The sequence below is a fragment of the Schistocerca serialis genome, chromosome 3 (assembly GCF_023864345.2).
Source record: "Schistocerca serialis cubense isolate TAMUIC-IGC-003099 chromosome 3, iqSchSeri2.2, whole genome shotgun sequence".
In the NCBI taxonomy this organism is placed as follows: Eukaryota; Metazoa; Arthropoda; class Insecta; order Orthoptera; family Acrididae; genus Schistocerca; species Schistocerca serialis.
In genome coordinates this window covers 373828877-373852567 of record NC_064640.1, presented here as the reverse complement: position 1 = coordinate 373852567, position 23691 = coordinate 373828877, and the positions used below count along the sequence as shown (strand labels likewise).

Here is a 23691-nt window from a genome sequence, read left to right as displayed (position 1 = left end):
CCTCACAGAGAAAAGAGACTATAGCATTTTCAGTTGTTAAGCCATTTCTAAAACCAAACTGTACATTTGACAGCAAATTATGTGAATTTAAATGGTGACTTTAATTTACCCTCGATATGTTGACGAAAATACTTGTTTAATTCCGGTGATACGTATAAAACATCATCCGAAATTGTGCTAAACGCACTCTCTGAAAATTATTTCGAGCAGATAGTTCATGAGTCCACGCGAACGATAAACGGTTGTGAAAACACACTTGACCTCTTAGCAACAAATAACCCTGAGTTAATAACGAGCATCAAAACGGATACAGGGATTAGTGAACACAGGGTTGTCGTAGCGAGATTGAATATTGTAACCCCCAAATCCTCCAAAAATAAATAAAAATATAACTATTCAATAAAGCACATAAAAATTCACTTGACGCCTTCCTGAGAGACAATCTCCACTCCTTCCACATTAACAATGTCTGTATAGACCAGATGTGACTTGAGTTCAAAGAAACAGTATGGGCAGCAATTGAGAGATTTATACCGAATAAATTAACCAACGACGGAGCTGATCCGCCTTGGTACACAAAACGTGTCAGAATACTGTTGCAGAAACAACGAAACAAACATGCCAAATTTAAACAGGCGTAAAATCCCCAAGATTGGCGATCTTTTACAGAAGCTCGAAATTTGGCGCGGACTGCAATATGAGATGCTTGTAATAGTTTCCACAACGAAACTTTGTCTCGAAACCTCACAGAAAATCCAAAGAGATTCTGCTCGTATGTGAAGTATGCTGCAAGACACAATCAGTCCCTTGTCTGCGCGATAGCAATGGAGATACTATCGAAGACAGTGCTGCCAAAGCAGAGTTACTAAACACAGCCTTCCGAAATGGCTTCACAAAAGAAGACGAAGTAAATATTCCAGAATTTGAATCAAGAACAGCTGCCAACATGAGTAACGTAGAAGTAAATATCCTCGGAGTAGTGAAACAACTTAAATCACTTAATAAAAGCAAGTCTTCTGATATAGACTGTATACTATTTCGGTTCCTTTCAGAGTATGCTGTTGCAATAGCTCCATACTTAACAATCATATGCAACCGTTCGCTCAGTGAAAGATTCACACCAAAAGACGGAAAGTTGCACAGGTCACACCAATATTCAAGAAAGTTAGTAGGAGTAATCCACTAAATTACAGGACTATATCAACATTATGAATTACCTCGAAGAAAACAGTCTATTGACACATAGTCAACATGGATTTAGAAAGCATAGTTCTTGTGACACACAACTAGCTCTTTACTCGCATGAAGTGTTGAGTGCTATTGACAAGGGATTTCATATTGATTCCGTATTTGTGGATTTCCAGAAGGGTTTTGACACTGTACCACACAAGCGGCTTGTAGTGAAATTGCGTGCTTATGAAATACCGTCTCAGTTATGTGACTGGATTCGTAATTTCCTGTCAGAGAGGTCACAGTTCGTAGTAATTGACGCAAAGTCATTGAGTAAAACAGAAGTGATTTCTGGCGTTCTCCAAGGCGGTGTTATAGGTCCTTTGCTGTTCCTTATCTATATAAACGATTTGGGAGACAATCTGAGCAGCTATCTTGGGTTGTTTGCAGATGGCGCTGTCGTTTATCAACTAATAAAGTCATCAGAAGATCAAAACAAATTGAAAACGATTTAGAAAAGTCATCTGTACGGTGCGAAAATTGACAATTAACCCTAAATAACGAAAAGTGTGAGAGCTAAAAGGAATCCGTTAAACTTCGGTTACACGATAAATCAGTCAAATCTGAAGGCCGTAATTCAACTAAATATCTAGGAATTACAATTACGAACAACTTAAATTGGAAGGAACACTTAGAAAATGTTGTGGGGAAGGCTAACCAAAGACTTCATTTTATTAGCAGGACACTTAGAAAGTGTAACATATGTATTAGGGAGACTGCCTACACTGTGCTTGTCCGTCCTCTTTTAGAATACTGCTGCGCGGTGTGGGATCCTTACCAAATAGGATTGACGGAGTACATCGAAAAAATTCAAATAAGGGCAGCACGTTTGGTATTATCACGAAATTGGAGAGAGAGTGTCGCTGAAATGATACAGGATTTGGGGTGGCTATTATTAAAACAAAGGCGTTTTCGTTGTGGCGGAATCTTCTCACGAAATTCCAATCATCAACTTTCTCCTCCAAATGCGAAAATATTTTGTTGGATGAAATAAGGGAAATCAGAGCTCGTACGGGAAGATGTACGAGTAGGTGTTCCTTCTTTCTACGTGCTATACGAGATCGGAGTAATAGAGAATTGTGAAGGTGGTTCGATTAACTCCTTGCCAGGCACTTAAATGTGATTTGCAAAGTATCCATGTAGATGTAGCTGTAGACATACATCTCACGCTCACCGGCCAATTTCGAGAAATCGAGGGGGACGACGGCAGTATCCTTGTCCTGCCCATCTGACTTCCTTTTCTTCTGCAGGTCATAAACATGAAACAATATTCCGGTAATCTGAGCCTCAAATTTAGGTATGTCCTGGATCTTGACGGGGAACTTAATACCATCGAAGTTATAGCAGCCGCGAATACTATCACCTAAATGGTATGTACTGGGACGCTCAGGATGATCTCTGTAATTGTAATTTCTCTCGAAAGCCAGGACTGACTATGCAAAACAAGCGTGGTCCTTTCTGTTTTCTACATAAATGCATGCCTGCTTATTACCTGTGATCTTAGGGAGCTTGATACATCTAGACCCTCCATTTGCCGGATCATAGATAAGTGTATGGATGTCCAGGTGTGGTATTTGACTGAGTGCTTTAGCTGACCCTCTCACTTCCATCTCGGAAAGCCACTTAGGGTGGATTTACGGGACCACTCGGCTGTAGACGTGCTCCGTGTTGTTACACCATTTTCCCCTCAAAGATAATGAACTCTTCAGTGCCAAACTAACTTTGGTGGGGTGCGATAATTAGACGCAGAGCACCGCGTTGCATTTAATCGTGGGATACCGCAGATCTTTGACTACCTTGAGAAGCTCTGTTTCCACGACAGAAAGGCACACCCTTAGAAAATCAATACAGTCGTGGTACCCTCCTGCCAAATTCTCGATCTTCGTGGTTCAAATGGTTCAAATGGCTCTGAGCACTATGGAGGGTTTATATAGACTCGCCGATTTGGCGGGAACCAGCCAGGAAGAGCGGTTGATGGGGTGTCCTAAACAGTGTTTTCAGTAGTCAATACGAGTATGGCATTCTACCCCAGCTGCAGATGAATGCTGCTCTGAGCTCACAGGACAAGTTGGTGCTGGTCTGCGCGGCTACAGTTTCCGCACGCTCGTGGATGCAGCCGGAAAACCCTACTTCCGGTCTGCATTTCACTCTATGGCGAGCTGCGGACACTGACAGACGCGCGGCCACTTTGACTGTCTCCCAGTTACGGCCGTGCTTCATGTAGCAAACTACTGTGATAGTGTATTTAACAACATCTTTTTTTTTTAGTTTTTGCTTGATGCAGGACCGTCTTCACAGTTTCGAAGCAGTTATTTGGGCTAATTCATTTTAACGATGTGTTTTTTCGAGGGTATTTTGCCGTAGTGTATTTGCTTTCCACGTGCACCTGGGAAGACAGTGCTGTATTTTGTGTGTGAGTTTATTTGGAACAAATTGTTTTAAGCAACATCTGCAAATGTACTGAGGCGTTAAACACTTTACCTAATTTGTTTATGCATGCAAATATTGTGGAATAGTAGAGGAAGACATCAGAGGTTTCACAAGTGTGCCGCGATCTTTTTTAGAGTATGTCTTCAAGTGTGGCGGTATACATCGCAAAACTGAAACAAACTACTGTGCAGCAATCTTTTTCAGTTTGTATTTAGAGACAGATTCAATTGGATTTAGTAACTCCTGAAGCAGCTCATGCTCAAGGACTAGAGTATTTCCCACAGAATCGCGCGAAATGTCTGAGGAGTGGTTTCACAAGTGCGTCGCAATCTTTTTAGAGTCTGTGTTCAGGTATGGCGGTGGTGGTATTCCTCGGAATAAAACGTATAATTGTTTAAATATTCTCGCATCATCTGCAAGGCTCTCTCTCTCTCTCTCTCTCTCTCTCTCTCTCTCTCTCTTCGTGAAGTGATATACATTTAGTTCCTGTGATATCTTCAAGTTATATATGTGACAATATTCTGCAACCCCAGATATAATATCTCCTGAAGCAGTTTGTGTTCAACGAAAAAGAGTATCCGTGCACTGGGGATGGGAAGGAGGAAGGCCACGGGTATTTCCAGCGCTACAGGAAATGTTTAACGCGTGGCCGTGTGGCTACCGCGTGACCGTGCTGTAAGCTAGTGCAGAGACTCTTGGGGCAGGGAGACTGGTGTATTGCTTCTCTTCCAGCGGGACGCGAGACTCTGGGGTGAAAGTCTTGCCTCTTGTGCTTTCGGAGACTGACTGGGCTGTAATCGAATTATCTACAGTTACAGAACACGCATTTATAAGTATGAGTTGCGAAGCGTAACTTAGCCCTTATTCATTATTTCATGAAGCGTATTCATCTTCACCAAATATCATTCCTATCGACACAGCCCTCACATGCATGATTACAGCTAATATACTCCTCCTTCTCCAGCACAGACATCTCGTCCATTGAACACAGAAAACATTTACATCCGTCCAACCAGTCCAGCAGCTAGATGCAGACTGAGCCCTTTTCCTGCCATTTTTTCCCCAGACCACCATCGGATTATGTCACAATAGGGATGAGCGGGAGGGTCGTCAGCGCCTTGTCGTGGTGATGTTATGAACTATGTCAGTTGGACTCTGGGCATCATGGTGAATACACCGGATGGACAATTCAAATTGTTTAAGTAAACAGTGCTTACTTATGAAACTTCCTGGCAGATTAAAACTGTGTCCCGGACTGAGACTCGAACTCCGGACCTTTGCCTTTCGCGGGCAAGTGCTCTACCAACTGAGCTACCCAAGCACGACTCACGCCCCGTCCTCACAGCTTTACTTCTGCCAGTACCTCGTCTCCTATCTTCCAAACTTTACAGAAGCTCTCCTGCGAAGCTCGGTTCATATCAGCCCACACTCCGCTGCAGAGTGAAAATCTCATTCTGGAATGCTTACTTATGTTTATCCTATGCAGCAGCCCAGTACAGACTGACTGATTCCTTTTTCCCGCCAATTTCCAGATGTAGGAGGGGAAGGGAGAAGAGTAATGCATGCAAAATAAAGACTTATGTCCGCCCTATCCAGCAGCCCACCACAGACAGTCCTTTTCCCACCAATTTCCAGACTGAGGAGATGAGGGAGGAGAGGGGAAGGGGGAGGGGAGAGGAATTAGGTTAGTGGAGGTAGCCCAGTTGACCTATTTTCCCGCCAAAATTTGAACTTCCCATCATGACATCACCGCAATGTTGCCACATTTATGGCCGCCATCATGGATTCGACATATTAAACAAATTTGGCAATTTGGGGTCTTGCCCACTTTGCCGTACTACTCTCTGTTACACTACCTACATAGTATCGAGGTAGAATGCACTACAAACACTGTTTGTTAACGTGGGAAATATCTAGCAGCAGCAAGAGGGGTTGCAAATATCTGCTTCATACCACATTCCTTAGCCCAGGGCTTCCCAACCTTTTCGGCCGGCGGACCCCTTCTTCAGTCGAAAATCCATTGCGGACCCCTAGTCAGTGAAGAGCACAGCAACTTTAAATTTCAGAGCGAAACCCATGGGAACTGAAAGCTTCTTAATGCAAGTGCCATATTCCCAATGACCCCCCTCCCCCCGAAGTATCAATAGTCTTTGGTTTAGAGATGAATGAAAACAACTTGAAATTAACGATCCAATTTGAATTCCCACTGTATCCAGACAATTACTAGTGGATTTTCTCCCTTTGTTCAACACACTATAGCCTGATTAAAATTACTTGGTAATTGACATTTCACACGTTGGAGCTGCCTTCCTCCAAGAGCAATCAACATTGCGTCCAAACTGTTTGCTGTTGACAAGCTGCCGCTTGTGGTATGTTCACTTCCATTTGGCTACTGTTGTGTAAGGAGCATGCGTATTTCGTAACAGTCGTGTGTGTGTGTGTGTGGTTTTTCGTGAAATCCGGAGAAAAATGTTCAAATGTATATAAAGTCTATGGGACTTAACTGCTGAGGTCATCAGTCATTAGTCTTACACACTATTAACCTAAGTTTAACTTCCGCTAAGGACAACACACACACACACACACACACACACACACATGACCGAGGTAGGACCGAAACATCAGGCGGGAGCGGCCGCGCAATCCACGACAACATGGCGCCATAGACTGCGCAGCCATTAAACGTGGCTGTGAAGAAAAGAGGCAGACCCATGATTCGGGATACAAACGCATTACGAAAGAAAAGAGGGCAAGGAATTGCCTTTAAAGAACTATTGTGACATCTGTTGTGCAATGTGTGGGAATACATTCACCCAGTTTACATGCGTTTCCAAACCCGGATTTCGTAAGACGATGTCCCAGTTCCGCTTTTGGTTCGTCAGGTAAACACTTCAAAATCTATTCTGGAAATCTGCTTTTATAAAGCCGTTTTCCAGTTCCACAATCGATTTTCGTGCCCATGTAAACAGCTCGGAAAGTCTAGTTATTTTTAGGTCTTTGTGTATCTACTGAATGGCACCTGTCAGTCCATAGCCGACAGCTAGCAGGCGGCATTCTAACAGTGTACTGTCAGTTGGTAGCTGGTAACTGGCAGGCGGCGCGGCAACAGCTTAGCCACAGCTCACAACTTCAACTACCACTTGGACACTATATTGTGGCAGTCAGCCTCGACTGTAAACAAATTAGGAAAACAAACAAACAGACTCTCTTATTTCTATATAAGAAGACAAAGCATTTCACAGAACATAAGACTTTTTTTCTCAAAGGAAACAATTCTGGCAGAGGAGGTTTACCTTTTACAAGGTAGCATGTGAAAAGTCCTCATTTGTTTGTGCTCTCAGCCAGTTGCCACAATATAGTGTCAGAGTAATAGCAAGTAATTGTAATTGAAGTATACGCAGGCCATATTTTTGACTGAGAGGACGGAATATATTATAAAGAAAAGAAATGAGCTTAAGATATAATTTTAATTTTCGTAACAAAAATATCAATTCCAACAGAATTCAATTAATAATTATTTTGTAAATGAGAGAAGACAGAAATAAAATTCCTACAGAGCTATAGTTCAGGTACATTCACTGAGCATCTATGAGGAAAAATGCTTTCTTCTTTACTATAGATGAATCTGTAGGAATAATAATGGAATCCTAATGTGATGGTCGAGGGTGCTTCTGCTGACACAATTTTGAGAAGTTGGTTTCAATTCTTGACAACTGGAGAAGGATGTCTGGTTCTGCATCTAGGCAGCTTGGGTACTTAGTTTTGTGGGCAGCATAGATCGAGAATCCAGATTCACACATGTATGTTGTGGCAAACGGAAGAAGTACACGTTTTACCTTTTCAACAAGGGGGTAGTATTTCTTGTTATCCAAACGGATCCAAAAGTGTGAGTAACTGTCAATGTCAAAACTTGATTTCGAGGTAGGGGCTGTGGCAATTTCTATCAACAACTCATATTCATTTGATGATAGAATGTTCGGCTTATTGGATACAGTGAATGGGTTGACCACCCATTCGTATTTCTGCAGCTTCTCATCTTCAGCTGTTGGGAAATAATGCTCCAACAATGACATCAAGCTTCGGAGACGTTCCAGGATTTGATGAAACAAATTCTTACCAGGAGCCAATGTTTTGTTTTTCAAAAACTCTTTGAGAAGAGCATAACTCCCTCCTCATTTATTTCAACTGGAAACTTCCCTTGTTGTGAAGGCGATGGAGAAACTGCACCCTTATTCAATGATCCTGACTTCAGCCACCGATCCATGTTAGAAGTAATAAACTGGTCAAAAATCGACTTATGAAATAGGTAGTGCACTGACAAAGCAAGTTTAACATTTAATGATGCCTGGGGCCCGCATACGTGCCAGCGAGCGCTGTGATTGGTCGACAAAGCTCGCTCCGCGCAAGCGTAAAAGGTTTCAGCGCATCTAGCGCCGCGAGCGGGCGCACAAATGACCCCCGTATTGTTGTGAAACAGTCGATCAGAGAAGCCGCATTCTCCGGCACTAAACTGTGTATCCGTTCTCACTTAGTAACCGCAAAGGCTGCTTGGGAATACGACCTGAAGTAAAAGTACACATGTTTTTCACATGAAAAAAAAAGAAATAGTGATGAATTTGATTTTCACATTTTTATTCAATAATTTTACTCATTATTTTACACGATTTGGTGAAAGGTGGCCGCGGACCCCCTAGAAAGAGCCGCTGGACCCCTAAGGGGTCCATGGACCACACGTTGGGAAGCCCTGCTTAGCCGAATCACTTTCTAAATTCGATGATAAGGGTGATTTTATTGCGATCTTACACCACTGGCGATGTGCACCTGCTCTTTTGGTCTTTTAGTGCACAACCCACGATCATTTTCTATATTCAATGTGCGGTATTTATGTGGAAGACAACTTCATTAGGAAGCAATACCATACTTCGAATTGTAACACAGCGATATCGCTAGCGTTACCTGTGTGTGCCTGTAGGAGCAAGAGCTCTTCTTATGCAGGATGACAGCAACATGGTCATTGCGACCGTGTTTTTAACATCTAGTCGCTTATAAGACCATTATGTCTCTCTTCTGGTGCCAATCGCAAGAAAAACAAATAAGGCATGTCCATACAGCGCGGATTTTCGCTACAGGCTTGTAAAGTTTGTGTTGAGGTGTATAGTTACTGTGATCATTGTACTGACATGTTCATGAAAATGGCCATCTCCAGTCATATCGAAGGTATTAATTTGAAGTAGAAAATTGCAATTCCAATGAATCGATAGCTGTAAGGGGCATGGAGGATAGCTGAATAGCAAACTAATACTCAGTATGTGTTGGGCTGTCTCCACGAACACGTGTGTTGCCCGTATTCTCCAAGGCAAATTGAGCCATTCAGTATCGATCACGGTCAAGTGTTGGTGCTAGACGCTTTGATAACATCCGAATTCCGATTCCCTCCATGGCTGGGCTGGTGCATTCTAGCATACAAGTGCATCCATGATTGTAGCAGTTTTCTCTGGCCTCTAAACATTGGTGCTGGCAGTGTGCAAGGGATGGGTATGCTGTGTGTGGATATCAGGACATGAGTGCGTGGAATGTTCAAATGTTTCAGCAATCTCCGACATCTATCCATGACATCTACTGCTATGGACTGGATTGTCTTTTGTGTCATGTTTAGTGCTTCTCAGTGTATCACAGTGGACTCTGCCTTGCAGTGGTATTTGCTGTTGTCTCTATCCTTTCATGCACTAGGCTCTTCTTCCTTCAGAATGTAGTGGAGAGAACCAATGTAGGAATTATATAGTGCTTTAAAAACACAACTGTGACGTCAAATTCCAAACTGATAGCGATCTCCGACATCTAGCCACGACAACTACTGCTACTGCAGACTGAATTCGATACATTGCAGTGGACTCTGTCTTGCAGAGGTATTTGTTATTGTTGTCTCTATCCCATCACATGATAGATTCTTCCTTCTCCTCCTCCTCCCCCTCCTCTTACTCATTCTTCGTCCTGGTGTAGCTCAGAGAACCAACTTAGGGGTTATATAGTGCTTTAAAAACCAACTGCAACATCAAATTCCCGATTGCTCAATTTATTGTTTCTGATAGTGGTAATGCGAGCGCACACACCAGTCTAAACCTTCTACAGATTGTTTAAGCACATAGTATGCAACGAGCTGGAATTTGAAATTTTCAGCTACTTCCAACCTACTGAATTTCCTGCCAAATGGCCTAACTGTGCCGGTATCCACTGATAGGAGGCAAGAGGGGGAAATCCAGTAGGATTTGGAAACTGGTTGACTGCAGGATAGAATCCCACCAAGTATTCCAATCCTAGGATCCCCCTACAAGAAGCAAGGAAAATCTGTCCCGCACAAAGGTATCGACTTATTGAAGTTGTCAATGAATCTGATAAATTGGGTGAATATTTCCAAGACATCCACAGCTGGGGGGTATACAAGGTAAACTCTGCTTTGTTTGCGGTTCGATCCGGCTGTGACTAACGGTCTGTGCAGACCCAACAGTGGCACTCGACAGGACATGGCGACTTGAGAGAAAGAGAGAGAAAGAGAGAGAGAGAGAGAGAGAGAGAGTGTTTCAACAGGAATTTCTGAGGTGTCAAATATGAAATGGTTGCCGTCCCTGAAGCTTTTGTTGGGCGATTAACACAGTGCATTGGCTGCTGCAGTGGCGTGAGTCGGCACTGTGTGTGGGCCAGCAGACAGCAGATAGCACGTGTTTCACAATCTAAAGATTTTTAACAGGGTCATTATGTGTGATTGGTATTATATTAATGGTATCCCTTGTGCTATTTGCATAAAAAAGTGATCGATTTCATTAATTCTTCTCAATGTATTTCACATGATCTGCATCTTCCCAAAGAGGAGCAAATATGAGCAAGAGTTATCCAATCCCTGAAAACTGAGTTTTTTATAAATAGACAGTATACCCACAGCTACATAACTGAATTTCCTATCGTGAGATCCTTCCTCCCCAGCACGGAGCCGCCAATTTCCAGGTGGGTGGGAGAGGAGAAGTTGGGGTGGGGAGCATAGGGCAGGGGTATTTCCCAGCGGGAGGGGTTAATGAATTTATAAATTTAACTAATTGATCAATCAAATTGACAAAGTGGAAGGGGGCCATTCGAATAACTCAGCCCTGAAAGTGTACTTGTGTTGGTGAGGGGAAGGTGGGATGGGTGGGAGGAAGAGGGGAAAGGGAAGGGGTGAAGGGAAGGTGAGGGTTGGAGAGGTTTACCAGGAGTACAGGTTATCCCCAGGGGGTCATAAACCAACTCCAGGGGGTTATAATCCACTTAGCAGAACAATAGATTAAGATTTTAAATCAATCAGCTGTTACAATTTAATTAATTTGAATATCAATTTAATATCAAAAGTGATAAATAGTATTAGATTAAGGACCTGTCAATCCAAAGAGAACAATAAGTTAATGGCTGACTGGGAGTAGAACAAGAGGCTTACCCCTGAAATATGCTTGCCCCTGATTTATGTGACCCACACTAACAAATTGTCCTCACACTGCTGTTACCCAACTACTCCCACTGTTTGTATTTTCTCCCATATTAGTCACTGGAACCGTTAATGTGCAGTTTACAGATCATACACCTGGTACGCTACCAGTACCTTCTTCTGAAGCAGTTTCTTGTATCAGTAAGGCCCAGGGCTTCCTGGGGCAATGCCATCGAGTGTTGTTGAGGTGTAGTATGTCAAATGGCATCAGATATTGCGTCTTGGACAGCAATAGTGAGAACTTTGTTGTGTGTTGTTAATTTCATGTCTGGAATACGACTAACAAGCTTTTCCTTGAACAGAGTCAAATTCGTTCACTTTTAGTTCAGTATCCTCTGTGGTTTCATGTCCTGCAGTGTTTCTTCTGTGTGATGTATTACAGGCATTTGTTCTGAAAAATGGCTCTGAGCACTATGGGACTTAACTTCTGAGGTCATCAGCCCCTAGAACTTAGAACTACGTAAACCTAACTAACCTAAGGACATCAGACACATCCATGCCCAAGGCAGGATTCGAACCTGCGACCGTAGCGGTCGCGCGGTTCCAGACTGTAGCGCCTAGAACCAGTCGGCCACTCCGGCCGGCATTTGTTCTGAGTCCAGATCATTTCCAACCTTAAGGTTGAGTGTGGATGTGATGCGCTTGATGAGGGCTATGTGTAACACGTCTGGCCTGAGTAGGACCTATGCAGGCACGTAGGTGGGGACATCCAGCCCTAGTACTGCCAACAGTGGAACATGGTAGTGGTTTGGTGACGATTTGGGCAGCCAGATCGTGGTGTTCCGTGGGCCCCATGGTTACCCTACAAGGTAGTACTACTTCCAAGGAATATGTGAGCATTTTGGCTGATCAGGTCCATCCTATGAAACAATATTTTTCCCCAATGGTGATTCTGTGTTCCAAGATAACTGGTCACCTGTTCACACAGCGCTCATCGTTCAGGACTGGTTTTGTGAACACGATAATTTGTCGCATCTCCTCTGCCCACCACAGTCACGAGCGAGATTTCAATGATACTGAGCATTTGTGGTCTACTTTGGAGAGATGGGTGCTTGTCTGCTATACACTTTCATCGTCGTTATTTGAACATGCCACAAGTTTTGCAGGCAGATTCCCTTAAAAAGCAAACATGTCTTGTATTTATTCCGAGACGACTGTAAGCTGTTTTGAATGCCAAAAGTTTTCCTGCAACGCATTAGGGACGATAATATGTTGTGTTTTTGGTGTTTCCATATTTTTGTCCAGCCCCTGTATGTCTGGTATCGTATATAGCTGAATAGTTTCCAAATATTGTGTATGGTGTGAAAGTAGAAATCGTATGCTGTTTGAAATGCATGATGTGCCAACAAATTCAGGTGCTACGCTTTAACGCTACTCACGCAAATTTAATGGCTGAACGTGCAACGTAGAGAAGGGCATTGTATTGCCAGTTAAGTTGCCACAGATGACAATTACCAAAGGCGTATAACTTCAAGTTGGCATAGCAGTGCGATAGCAGATTATTGTGTTAATATGATTCGCCAAGAACGTCAGGTGGTGATGCAGCTGAGCATCCAAGGTGGTCACTCGGTGTGCTCCTGCATATCCTCATAAATAGAAACGTAGTATTATGTTTAATTTATATATTCTGGTATAGTCCATCTGTTGTCCCTCAGCAACACCATAACAAATGGGACAATTTGTTATTGTTTTATAACGAATTGGGGGAGAGATCGACTGTGCTCTCGGTGAAGGGATAATTGCTGAGTTCGTATGGAATAATTCTGGAAATTCAATGAAAAGCTACTGCCTGCAAGGATACGAATAGCTAGGTATGAATAGTATAACTCACTCGGTGGCTCGTATAACACAAAATCGTCACTGTTGCACTGGCAGCCCAGGACGGGTCCTTATGGAAACAAATTTGTCGTCTTGCAGCTACTGACTACCCTTTTACGCGCCCACTGACCAGTTGTTAGCCGTAATGGCATGAGGTCTTATAGATTAAAATACAAATACAAGCATAAAGATGTTTGTACAATTTAACCATTTTAAACTTACGACTAAATTTGAATGCAGCCAAATCATAGCCAACTGGAAGCATCTGACGTCTGTACCGTAGCTTATAGAACGTGACAACTTTGTATATGATGATAATCTAGCCACTGATATACAATGAAGTGACAAAAGTCCTGGGCTACCTCCTATTATCGTGTAGGACCTCCTTTTGCCTGGCGTGATGTAGCAACACGGCGTGATATAGACTCAACGACTCGTTGGAAGTCACCTGCAGAAATATTAAGTCTAGTCGTCCATACTGCGGAAGTGTTGCCGGTGCAGTGTGTTGTGCACGAACTGACCTCTTGATTACGTCCCCTGACTGTTCGATGGGATTCATGCCGGGCGATCCGGGTGGCCGAATCATTCACTCTATTTGTCGAGAATGTTCTTCAAGCCGGTCGTAAACAATTCTGACCTACTGACATGACATCGTTGTTTGGGAACATGAAGTTCATGAATGGCTGCAAATGGCCTCCAAATAGTCTAACATAACCATTTCCAGCCAATGATCGGTTCAGTTGGACCAGAGGACCCAGCCCACACCATTATGGAGCCACCAGCAGCTTGCACTGTGCATTGTTGACAACTTGGATCCATGGCTTCGTGGGATTTGTGTGACACTCGAACCCTATCATCACCTCTTACCAACTGAAGTCGGGAGTCATCTGACCAGACCACGGTTTTCCAGTCGTCTAGTGTCCAGCTGATACGGCCACGAGCGCAGGAGAAACGTTGCAGTCGATGTCGTGCCATGAGCAAGGACATTCGCGTCGGTCGTCTGCTGTCATAGCCCATTAACACCAAATTTCGGAGCTCTTTCCCAACGGCTACGTTCATCGTACGCCCCACATTGATTTCTGCTGTTAAATCACGCAATACAGTTTTTCTGTTAGCACCGACAAATCTCCGTAAACGCCGCTGCTCTCGGTCGTTAAGTGGAGGCCGTCGGTCACAATGCTGTCCTTGTTGAAGGTAATGCCTGAAATTTGATATTCTAGCACGCTCTTGAGTCTGTGGCTCTCGGAATATTGAATTCCCCATTTTCGAAATGGAATATCCCATGCATCTAGTTCCAATTAGCATTCAACGTTCAAAGTCTGTTAATTCCCGTCTTTCGCCCATTTAATCAGGTCGGAAACCTCTCCACATGAATCACCTGAGTACAAATTACAGCTTCGACAATGCAATGCCCTTTTACACCTTGTGTACGCGACACTACCGTCATCTGTATATGTACATATTGCTATCCAAAGACTTTTGTCACCTAAGTGTAAGGATGGAACTGTTTTTGCGATTGGCCAATTCTGTAATGATGTAGATGTTCTGCCTAACACTATTCAAAACTTGACGGACGGGACGCAATGGCAACACACTGAATTCTCTTCGTGAAGCGCGACAGTTCAGATCTCCGTCTGGTCATCCAGATTTAGATTTCACACGGTTTCCCAAAATCACTTACAACTAATGCCAGATGGTTACTTCAGAGAGCACACGGACGATTTCTTTCCCCATCCTTCCCAAATCAGAGAATGTATTCCGTCTCCAGTCACGTTGTCGTCGGCGGGATGTTAGGTCTTAATCTTACTTCCTTCTTTTACTTTCCAAGAATAAATGCACGTTGCTCTACTTAGGTTTCAAAGTAATTTACACGAATCACTAATAAATTAAGGAAAGTCACAACAATAGCAACAATTCGTGGTGACAGAAATCAATGGACACAGCAGGGTTGTACAACTCTAACACCGGCAAACCAGCGGCATAAGACAAGGATACATCATCTGTATGTAGCAGGCCAGCGTATCTGTCAGGAGATGACGGCGATTTGTCCTTGGAGAGTGATAGTAGACAGCCGCGATCGGCATTGCTCGAATGGCACAGATAAACTATCTGATCAAAAGTATCCGGACACATATTAGTAGACATTATGATGGCTTGAAGTCTCCTGGGGACAATTTCAATGAGGTGTCTGAATGTCTGTGGCGGTATGGAAGTCCATTCTTCCTCAAGAAACGAAATCAGAGGAGATATTCATGTTGGACACTGCGATCTGGAGTGAAGTCACCTTCTGCCTCATCCGAAAGGTGTTCCATTTTGTTCAGACCGTATTATGTGCAGGTCAGTCCATGTCAGGGCTGTTATTTTCCACAGACCATTGCCTCGCAGATGTTGCTTTACGACAGAGTGAATTCTCATGCCGATGCAATGATTGTCTCTTCACTGTTCCTCTATTGTATGTGTAGTATGTCGTAACAAGCCTAGATTTACTTCTGTAGAGTCGAGCAGATACTACAACACATATAAGATATTAGATCATTTTAATAAAATTTGAACACTTTAAAATACTTAACTTGTAAACATCCACGTCCACAGGAATGTCATTACGTATTTGTTACCGTCTCTAATCACATTAAGTGTTATCACTTGATACGGTACAGAATGATACTCACATCTTAATGTGCAACCGACTATAAACTTAGATACACAGTTCCGACTAATAGTTCTGTTAGGTCGCAGGCGGATCTGAGATACGACGATACTGTCATCGTAAGCGGGGTGCGCTGTGTGGCGCTGCACTCAGACATACAGGGTGTTTCCGTAAGAGCGTGCAAAAATTTAACAGGACATAGAGTATGCTCCACTGAACAATTTGAGTCGGGGAACCGGGGGTCAGAGAAGCCAGCTTAAGGAGATAATAGGAATAAAATTACATTACTGTGTACTTTTTTATTTACATTAGTTACTGTTAACTGCAAATACCATTATTGACGCAATGAAAATACCATTTGTACTGTATCTTACAAGATGTACTGAAACTGACGGCCATCAACCTCAATGCTAGCGTGACATCGGCGGAAAAGACGCACCCTGACAAATATCCCTGGTGTGTTTCGAACCACATCACAAGCTGCTACAATTCTGGCAATTAATTGGTTCAAATGGCTCTGAGCACTATGGGACTCAACTGCTGTGGTCATAAGTCCCCTAGAACTTAGAACTACTTAAACCTAACTAATCTAAGGACAGCACACAACACCCAGCCATCACGAGGCAGAGAAAATCCCTGACCCCGCCGGAAATCGAACCCGGGAACCCGGGCGTGGGAAGCGAGAACGCTACCGCACGACCACGAGATGCGGGCGGCAATTAATTCCATCTCCGTATCCGCTGGGATCTCACACACAAGAGACCTTAGATATCCGCATAGGAAAAATCGATGGGATTCAGGTCAGGTGACCTCGCAGACCGTGGAACAGGACCTTCCCTTCCAATCCAGCGACCAGGAAATACAGCATTGAGATGTTTGCGGATATCCACACGGAAGTGAAGCGGTGCATCTTCATGGTCTATCCACATCCTCTCACGAACAGCCAAGGATACGTTCTCCGACAACCCAGGTAGAACTCTTTGGACGAACCTTAAGTAAAGATGGCCATTCAGACGGCCAGGTAAAAGATATGACCCAATGAGATTGTCGCCTACAATGGCGGTCAAGAATGTACATGTAAATAAAACGTAAATAAACAGCACTGTACGTGTAAACTTTGCTTTCATATCTCCTTAAGCTGGATTCTCGGGCCCCAGATTCCCTACCTCAAATTGTTCAGTGGAGCATTCTCAATGTCCTGTTACATTTTTGCACGCTTTTACGGAAACACCCTGTGGTATACACCACTTCTAACAAACACCGAACAACGCGCTCCAGTACGCGGCCGCCAAATACATCGCTGGCCGCACTTCTCTGGGCGGCCCGCTGCTTCCATCGCTGGCCGTCTTCACACGCACGCTCCCTTACGTGGCCGAGAAATACATAGCTGGCCGCACTTCTCCGGGCGGCTCGCGGCTACCATCGCTGGCCGCCTTCGCGCGCGCGCGTTTGTCAGCACACAGCAATTGGCTACGCCAGGAAACATTGCGATTGGTTTTCCCTGGAAAACAGCGACCCCAGCCGACGGCTCCATTAACTAGCAAGCCTTATATAAACCCGGCCGCCGCCCCAAACTACAGTTCTCATAGGGAAGTGCAGTACGCCGTGTTCCAGCTGCTTGTGGATGACTCGCCGCACCACTGGAGGTTACCTGGCTGCGCGGCGGAAAATCTTGCGACTTCACTTGGAGAGACTGAACTTCACTGGACTTGGGAATAATTACGGGACGTCCACCCCACCATGCACATTCGGACATTGGTATAACCAAATTTTAATTCTGCATTACTTCTGAGTGTGAGCCTGGGTAGACGCTTGGCTAACATAATTGTTAAAAAGTGATTTGTCATTTAATAAACCAGACTGAAGAGGTTATTGTGTTATTCCTGGTTATAACACACCCTGTATGCAAGCTTCCGGCAGCGGCGGCCTTATAGGAACTCTTGAGGGCATGTCTATGGCGGCACCTCCCATTCTTTGCTGCGTCTGACATTGCATGTCTCGAGCTTGCGGTGCCTTTGTGAGGTATGAACCTCACTCTTCTGACAACACCACACTCCTCCCCATCGAACCTCTGCACCGCCGTTTTGTAGCGAAGAGTCGCTTGGCGGCAAGGGGAGTAGGCCTGAATGCGGACTTAGATGAGGAGACAGGGATCGTAGTTACGGCAGAGACGTAGACACTATGGATGAGCGGAAAGCAGGACGAACTCCAGGAACGTCAGGCCGGATGTCCGGGGTTGATACCTCGACGGACATCGATTCGGGTTGCAGGGCCGGCGACGACATCGGGAATGTCGACGGCGGCGGTTTGACGTTGATGTCCACGGGCACCATTCTGGACGAATGTGACCGCGATAGGCGGAGAGTCGGAAATAACTGCTTTTGCGGTCTCCAGCGGCGTGCTGGGTCTGTGGGCAAAAATTCTGCTGCCGAATCACTGGCATAAGAGCGCCGAAGGTGTTTCTGGTGACGCCGATGCAGCCCAGAGAAACCGTGGACGATGTAAATCGAACGACCCAAAACTTGTCTGATGACACCCTGCTCCCAATGCTGACTTTTGCCAGAGATTCTGAAGAAAACTTCATCTCGTGGTTGAAACTTTGTTTTACCCAGCGGAAGGAACTGTTTCTACGGTGGCCGCAAAAGATGCAGCGAGGTACGGTGACGACGATCGTGTAATAATTCTGCGAGCGACTTCTCGCCATTTGGCAAGAAGCGATAGGAGGAAAGAAAAATCTTTAACGCTTGCTCCCATGTGTGGGAGGAACGGGGTTTCTCCAAGTGAATTTTGAACGTTCGAACGAATCGTTCAGCTTTACCGTTAGACTGAGGGCCAAAAGGAGCAGTAGTTTCATGGTGTATGCCACTGTCAGCGCAGAACTGTTGAAAATTGGCTGACGTGAATTGTGGTCCATTGCTCGTGGCAAAGACCTCAGGAAGATGATGGATATCATGGGAACCACAAAAGGAAATTTGCTTTATACGTCTACCACCAACAACCATCACGCGTTCCAGAATGGACCTGTGAATTCACTGCGTACGTGTTGGGTACGGTCCGGACAGGCGTGGCCACTGAAAAGAGCATTGTGGCTTAGCGGACTGATACTCCGCAAAAACATTGCAACGAGAGGTCATTTTCTGAATTTTGGCGTCGATGCTCTGCCAAGTACAATGATGTGGGGTCAGTTGCTTTGTGCGAACTACGCCCCCGTGACCTTGATACGACAATGACAAAACTTCTCGTTGGAGGGAATTAGGAATCACAACCCATATATCATCATTCTCTGTATGTAACAACAGAACACCTGGCCACGCGGATAGCGCCTGACGGTGAGAAAAGTAGCAATGGTTTACTGCGTGGAGAATTTCTTTCAAACTATCTGGCCGCCCATGGTGCACATATTGCAAAACTATCCAAAGAACTAGGTCAGGAGCAGTTCTGCCTGCAATACGCCGGGAGTCAATAGGAAAATTTTGAAGAGTTCCATAATCTGGAGTATCAATTTAATAACCTGATTACTCATGAATCAAACGTTGTGTTGGTACCGACAACTAATTTAGACAACAAGTCAGCGGTCGAAAGTTGTTCAGTAGGCCTTTACAACAACTCGTATCGATAATTTAACAACAACAGAGCCACACATTGAGATTTTTGCAGTGTTCACAGTGGGACAGGCTTGCAAGGATAGAACAAAGTCTTTAAGGCTGATGATCTGTGATAAAATAGAACTACCAATCATACAAATATTGGTAGAACTTGGTAAAACCATAGATAATGGCGACTACCATTTTTTTTTAAGTTGGCAGTAATTGCACTGTGTTTTGTTGTGAGTTTTTGAGGCAAATGCAATGGGCCTATCAGATGAGTCAGTTCAATGGGAGAGCATTGTTCTAATCCTGTAAGAATATGCATCCTCAGCTAACATAACCGGCTTATGGAATAAAATTACTTAACAATGTGTCCTTTGACTGCTGAAATGCTCCTCATGTTCTAGGAACAACACAAAGGAAACACCTTTCTGGCACTGCCAGTCCAATGGAGCAGCAATGTGTGCAGTATTTGCAATAAACTTAACGTAATAGGTTAATTTGCCAGTGACGGCCTATATCTCCTTGATATTACAGGGCACTGGAAAATCTTTGATGACAGAGGAGTACGAATCAGCAGGATGAGCAGGATAAGTACCCTATGCATTTATGACATGTGCTAAGCACTCAAATTCTTCGTGGAAGAAAGAGCACTTTTCCTCGTCACACAATAAGCCAGCCGCAGCAAGCACGTTAAACAAACACTCTAAATTTGCCAAATGTGCAGTAGGTATACGACCCGTGATAACGATATCATCCAGATAGTGTGTACATGAAGGGACTTTGACTGTTAATTGTTTCCAGAAAATTTGAAAAATAGCAGGAGCGGAAGCATTTCCGAACGTTAGTATCGGAAACTTGAAGCATCCAAGGTGAGTGTTGATCACAAAATATTACTTGGTCTGAAGTTTCATATCAGCGCACACTCCACCGTAGAGTGAAAATTTCATTCTAGGAACATCCCCCAGGCTGTGGTAAGCCATGTCTCCACTATATCCTTTCTTTCAGAAGCGCTAGTTCTACAAGGTTCGCAGGAGAGCTTCTGTAAAGTTTGGAAGGTAGGAGACGAGGTACTGGCAGAAGTAAAGCTGTGAGGACGGGTCGTGTGTCGTGCTTGGGTAGCTCAGTTGGTAGAGCACTTGCCCGCGAAAGGCAAAGGTCCCGAGTTCGAGTCTCGGTCCGGCACACAGTTTTAATCTGCCAGGAAGTTTCATATCAGCGCACACTCCGCTGTAGAGTGAAAATTTCATTCTATTACTTGGGCTGTTCGTCCATCAGGAACTGTAAACGTAAATCAATCTTGGGTAGGAATCTGCCCTGACCCAATCTGTCCATTAATTTATCCAATCGTGGGAGAGGAAATGAATCCATGACAGTTTGTCAGTTTACGATAGATTTGAAATCAGCAAAAAGATGTAAACCTCCTGGTGGCGCCTTAAGTATGACCAAGGGGGATGCCCACTGACTTGCAGAAAGAGGTTGCTTCACGCCACTGTCTTTCCATCGTTACCATTCCTGAGCAACTTGCTTACGTATAGCGTAGGGGACGGGCCCAGCACATTAAAAAAGTGGTTGTGCATTGTTTGTAACTACTGTGTGCTTCAAAATCTTTATTCCTTCCTAATCCTGATGCACTGTACTTATTACGCAACTCAGAAACACTGGCTCTGAAACACTGATTTGTAACAGATTGTATCGTATGCACAGACTGAACAAATCAACCAAGTCTAACCAAAAATATTTGCACAGTTTCTAGAACATAGCACATGCAATGAAATACATTTTGTAACATTGCAAAAAGTCTCTGGCAAAATGCACCCACCAAGCACCGGATGTTCCTGACCGTCCTAAGAAGAAAAAACCGAAGCAGGCTTCTGTAGATGTCTTTATTGATCAGGGAAACAGACACACCTGCGTCTAACTGAAATTTTTCTTTTGAGCCACTCTTGATTGGACAAAAATTTATTCCTTTGTCTGTGGACTGCTGTAGATGGTTTCTGTGAAATGGAAAAGTGAGCCGTCGATGGTTTTCGCTGCAATGGCAGTGCTGACAAGGCTTACTCGCTGAAAGCAAGATACGCTGTGGTCACGCAGTGCGCTGAACTGCTGCTCAGAACAATTACATTGCTTATTGACGTTATTTGTGCAATACCAGACACACAATCCATTTTTTACTTCTAAACTGTTTCCATGTTTTATTTGTGGCGTTTAGGTATTCAACACTTCAGTTACCTTTGACAGCAATCGACATACAACTTTCATTTATGATTTTCCTTGATTTATGAGATGCAGAGTGTATTTCTTCTTCTAGTTAAAGAAATTCTAAGTCAGGTTTATTAATCTACGATGATTTTGACCTCTGTGGGGTGTTAATCAGTATGTATATCGACAAATATTGCGGTATTGCAAGACGTCATTGGGGCTAATGCTCTAGTAAATCTGATTTACTACTAACACTCATTGAGTCTCGCCACTGAAGATGTGAGTTCCCCACTGCGATCCAGTTCTGTGCCTATCATCCTGTACGAATTTAGTACACCATTTTGCTGCAAAACTTACTCAACGACGAGAGACGAGGCATGTCGGGGTCGTTTAACTGACTACTGCTCGCGAAATTAAATTGATGGTGATGACTGCATTCAGAGGTTAAAGGGTAAAGAGAAACAGAATCCCAAAGAGTAAAATCATGACCAAGAGGTCATGACACAGCGACTGTTTAATTAATATGAAACAACCCACCTATCATCCTGTACGAATTTCGTAAACGTACATGAATGCGACAGCGGGCGGCTTCTGACCAGCGCTTGGGCGTCTGCCGTTTACCCTCCGGCACGCGCTTCCAGCCCCTCGCCTCGCTGAGTTTGGGCAAGCGATTGAAAATTTGCCAAGCCCATGTATTCACTCCCCGCTAACTGCAAGAAGAATCAATTCAACGCGAGTTTTGGAATTAAAGGAAGTTAAAGGAAATCCTCCGCTATCATCACGCACTCTCGCCGATAATACCGCTCTTTTCATATACATAGGAATTTATCGATCAATTAGACCTATTGTTTCGTGGAACTAAATGCGCTAAGTGAGAAAGAATGAAACACGAGGCTGGCTACAGCCTGACTTCCTTCAGTACAGTATTGAAGAAATCTTCGTTACTTGGATTCATCGCATATATAAATCGGATACCTTTCCACCCTCCAGTTTAATTTAATTCTGTGATTATCTTCTTTTAATATATATTTTTCTGGTGGATCAGTGTTGCCAAAAATTCCAGTACTGATAATTATAAATTTCGTTGGGAAAAAGAAATCTCGCAACAAATCGAAAAATTGTAACAAAGTTTTTAAAAACTGCTTTCATTTCAGGGATCTGCTCAAAGATGGAAAATGCCACGATTTTAATCTCAAACAGTATCTAGCTCGCCAAAATATCTTGCTACACGGGTATGAAGCGAGGATGTTTCGCCATTTGCCGAAAGTAAGTTAAATTATTATCATAGCAAACATGATCACATTATGCTAGTTAATTCGTGTATTCTGAATGTCACATTTCCTGAACAAACTTTTAGCATTAACGAGTTGTGCGAACGAATATTGACTAAAATAATCGAGACACGTTCTGAAACATTCCTTCATGTACGAAAATTCGTAGTGATTCTATCTGATCAATATGAAGAAAATCTGTGCATGGAAGTAGCTGTATTTCAGAGAAATGATGCAGTGAATGTCATGGAGGTTACATTTTGCAGATTGTGTTCGTGATATGTGAGCGCCTGCTACAGTTGTGCAGCTGCCAAAATTATTTCACTAAATCTTCCGCCCAAGACGAGAGCAAAGTTCCTCTCACAAAGACATTTTTTGTATCTAGGATCAATTCAGAAAGCAGACTGAGTTTCAAGAAATCAAAATCATCATCAACTGAGGGTGAAGATTCGTCGTCAGCAAGTATGAGTAAGTACAACTGATGAAACCAGAAGAGTTCACTGTATAATTTGTTCCTATAACCTATCTTAAAGATTTATCTTGCACTTTTGTTTAGTAATAGGGGAAACATCATATCTTTTCTCTCGACCAGTGACTGGTATTGTGATTGTTACTTGCTTTGTACCATGGTCACGAAAGTGTTGTGCTTTAACCACCTTCCAGGGTAATAATATAACATGTTTGTATGTGTCCATTTCCTAAGATACCATAATGTAATATGGGAGGATGGACAATAGAGAAACATGGGGTGGACGCCAGACCATGGTTATGAGGAGCAATGTGTAGGAAAGGGTTAAAGGGAAGAGGGGGCCTTGGTGTGGGGAAGGGTAGGGAGTGTTCTGGATCTGGTAGGAAGGCTAAATGTCAGAGTTGTTTGCGTTATCTGGGAGAGGGAAACTGTCGAAATTGTATGGGGAGAAGATACTGAGTTCGTGTAGGCGTATGGTTGATGAGATATATTGGTATAGGTATCACGGCATACCAGGACTGGTTGGT

General features: G+C 43.7%; 1 protein-coding gene across 1 annotated transcript in view; it reads left to right on the top strand.

Annotated features, from left to right (window-relative positions):
- Positions 1–23691, top strand: part of LOC126470871 (protein tyrosine phosphatase domain-containing protein 1-like) — a 560875-nt gene that overhangs the window by 384795 nt on the left and 152389 nt on the right. The window contains exons 6-7 of the mRNA XM_050098887.1: positions 22579–22690; positions 22962–23163. Coding sequence (XP_049954844.1) covers positions 22579–22690; positions 22962–23163 — 314 coding nt within the window. The remainder of the gene's footprint in view (positions 1–22578; positions 22691–22961; positions 23164–23691) is intronic.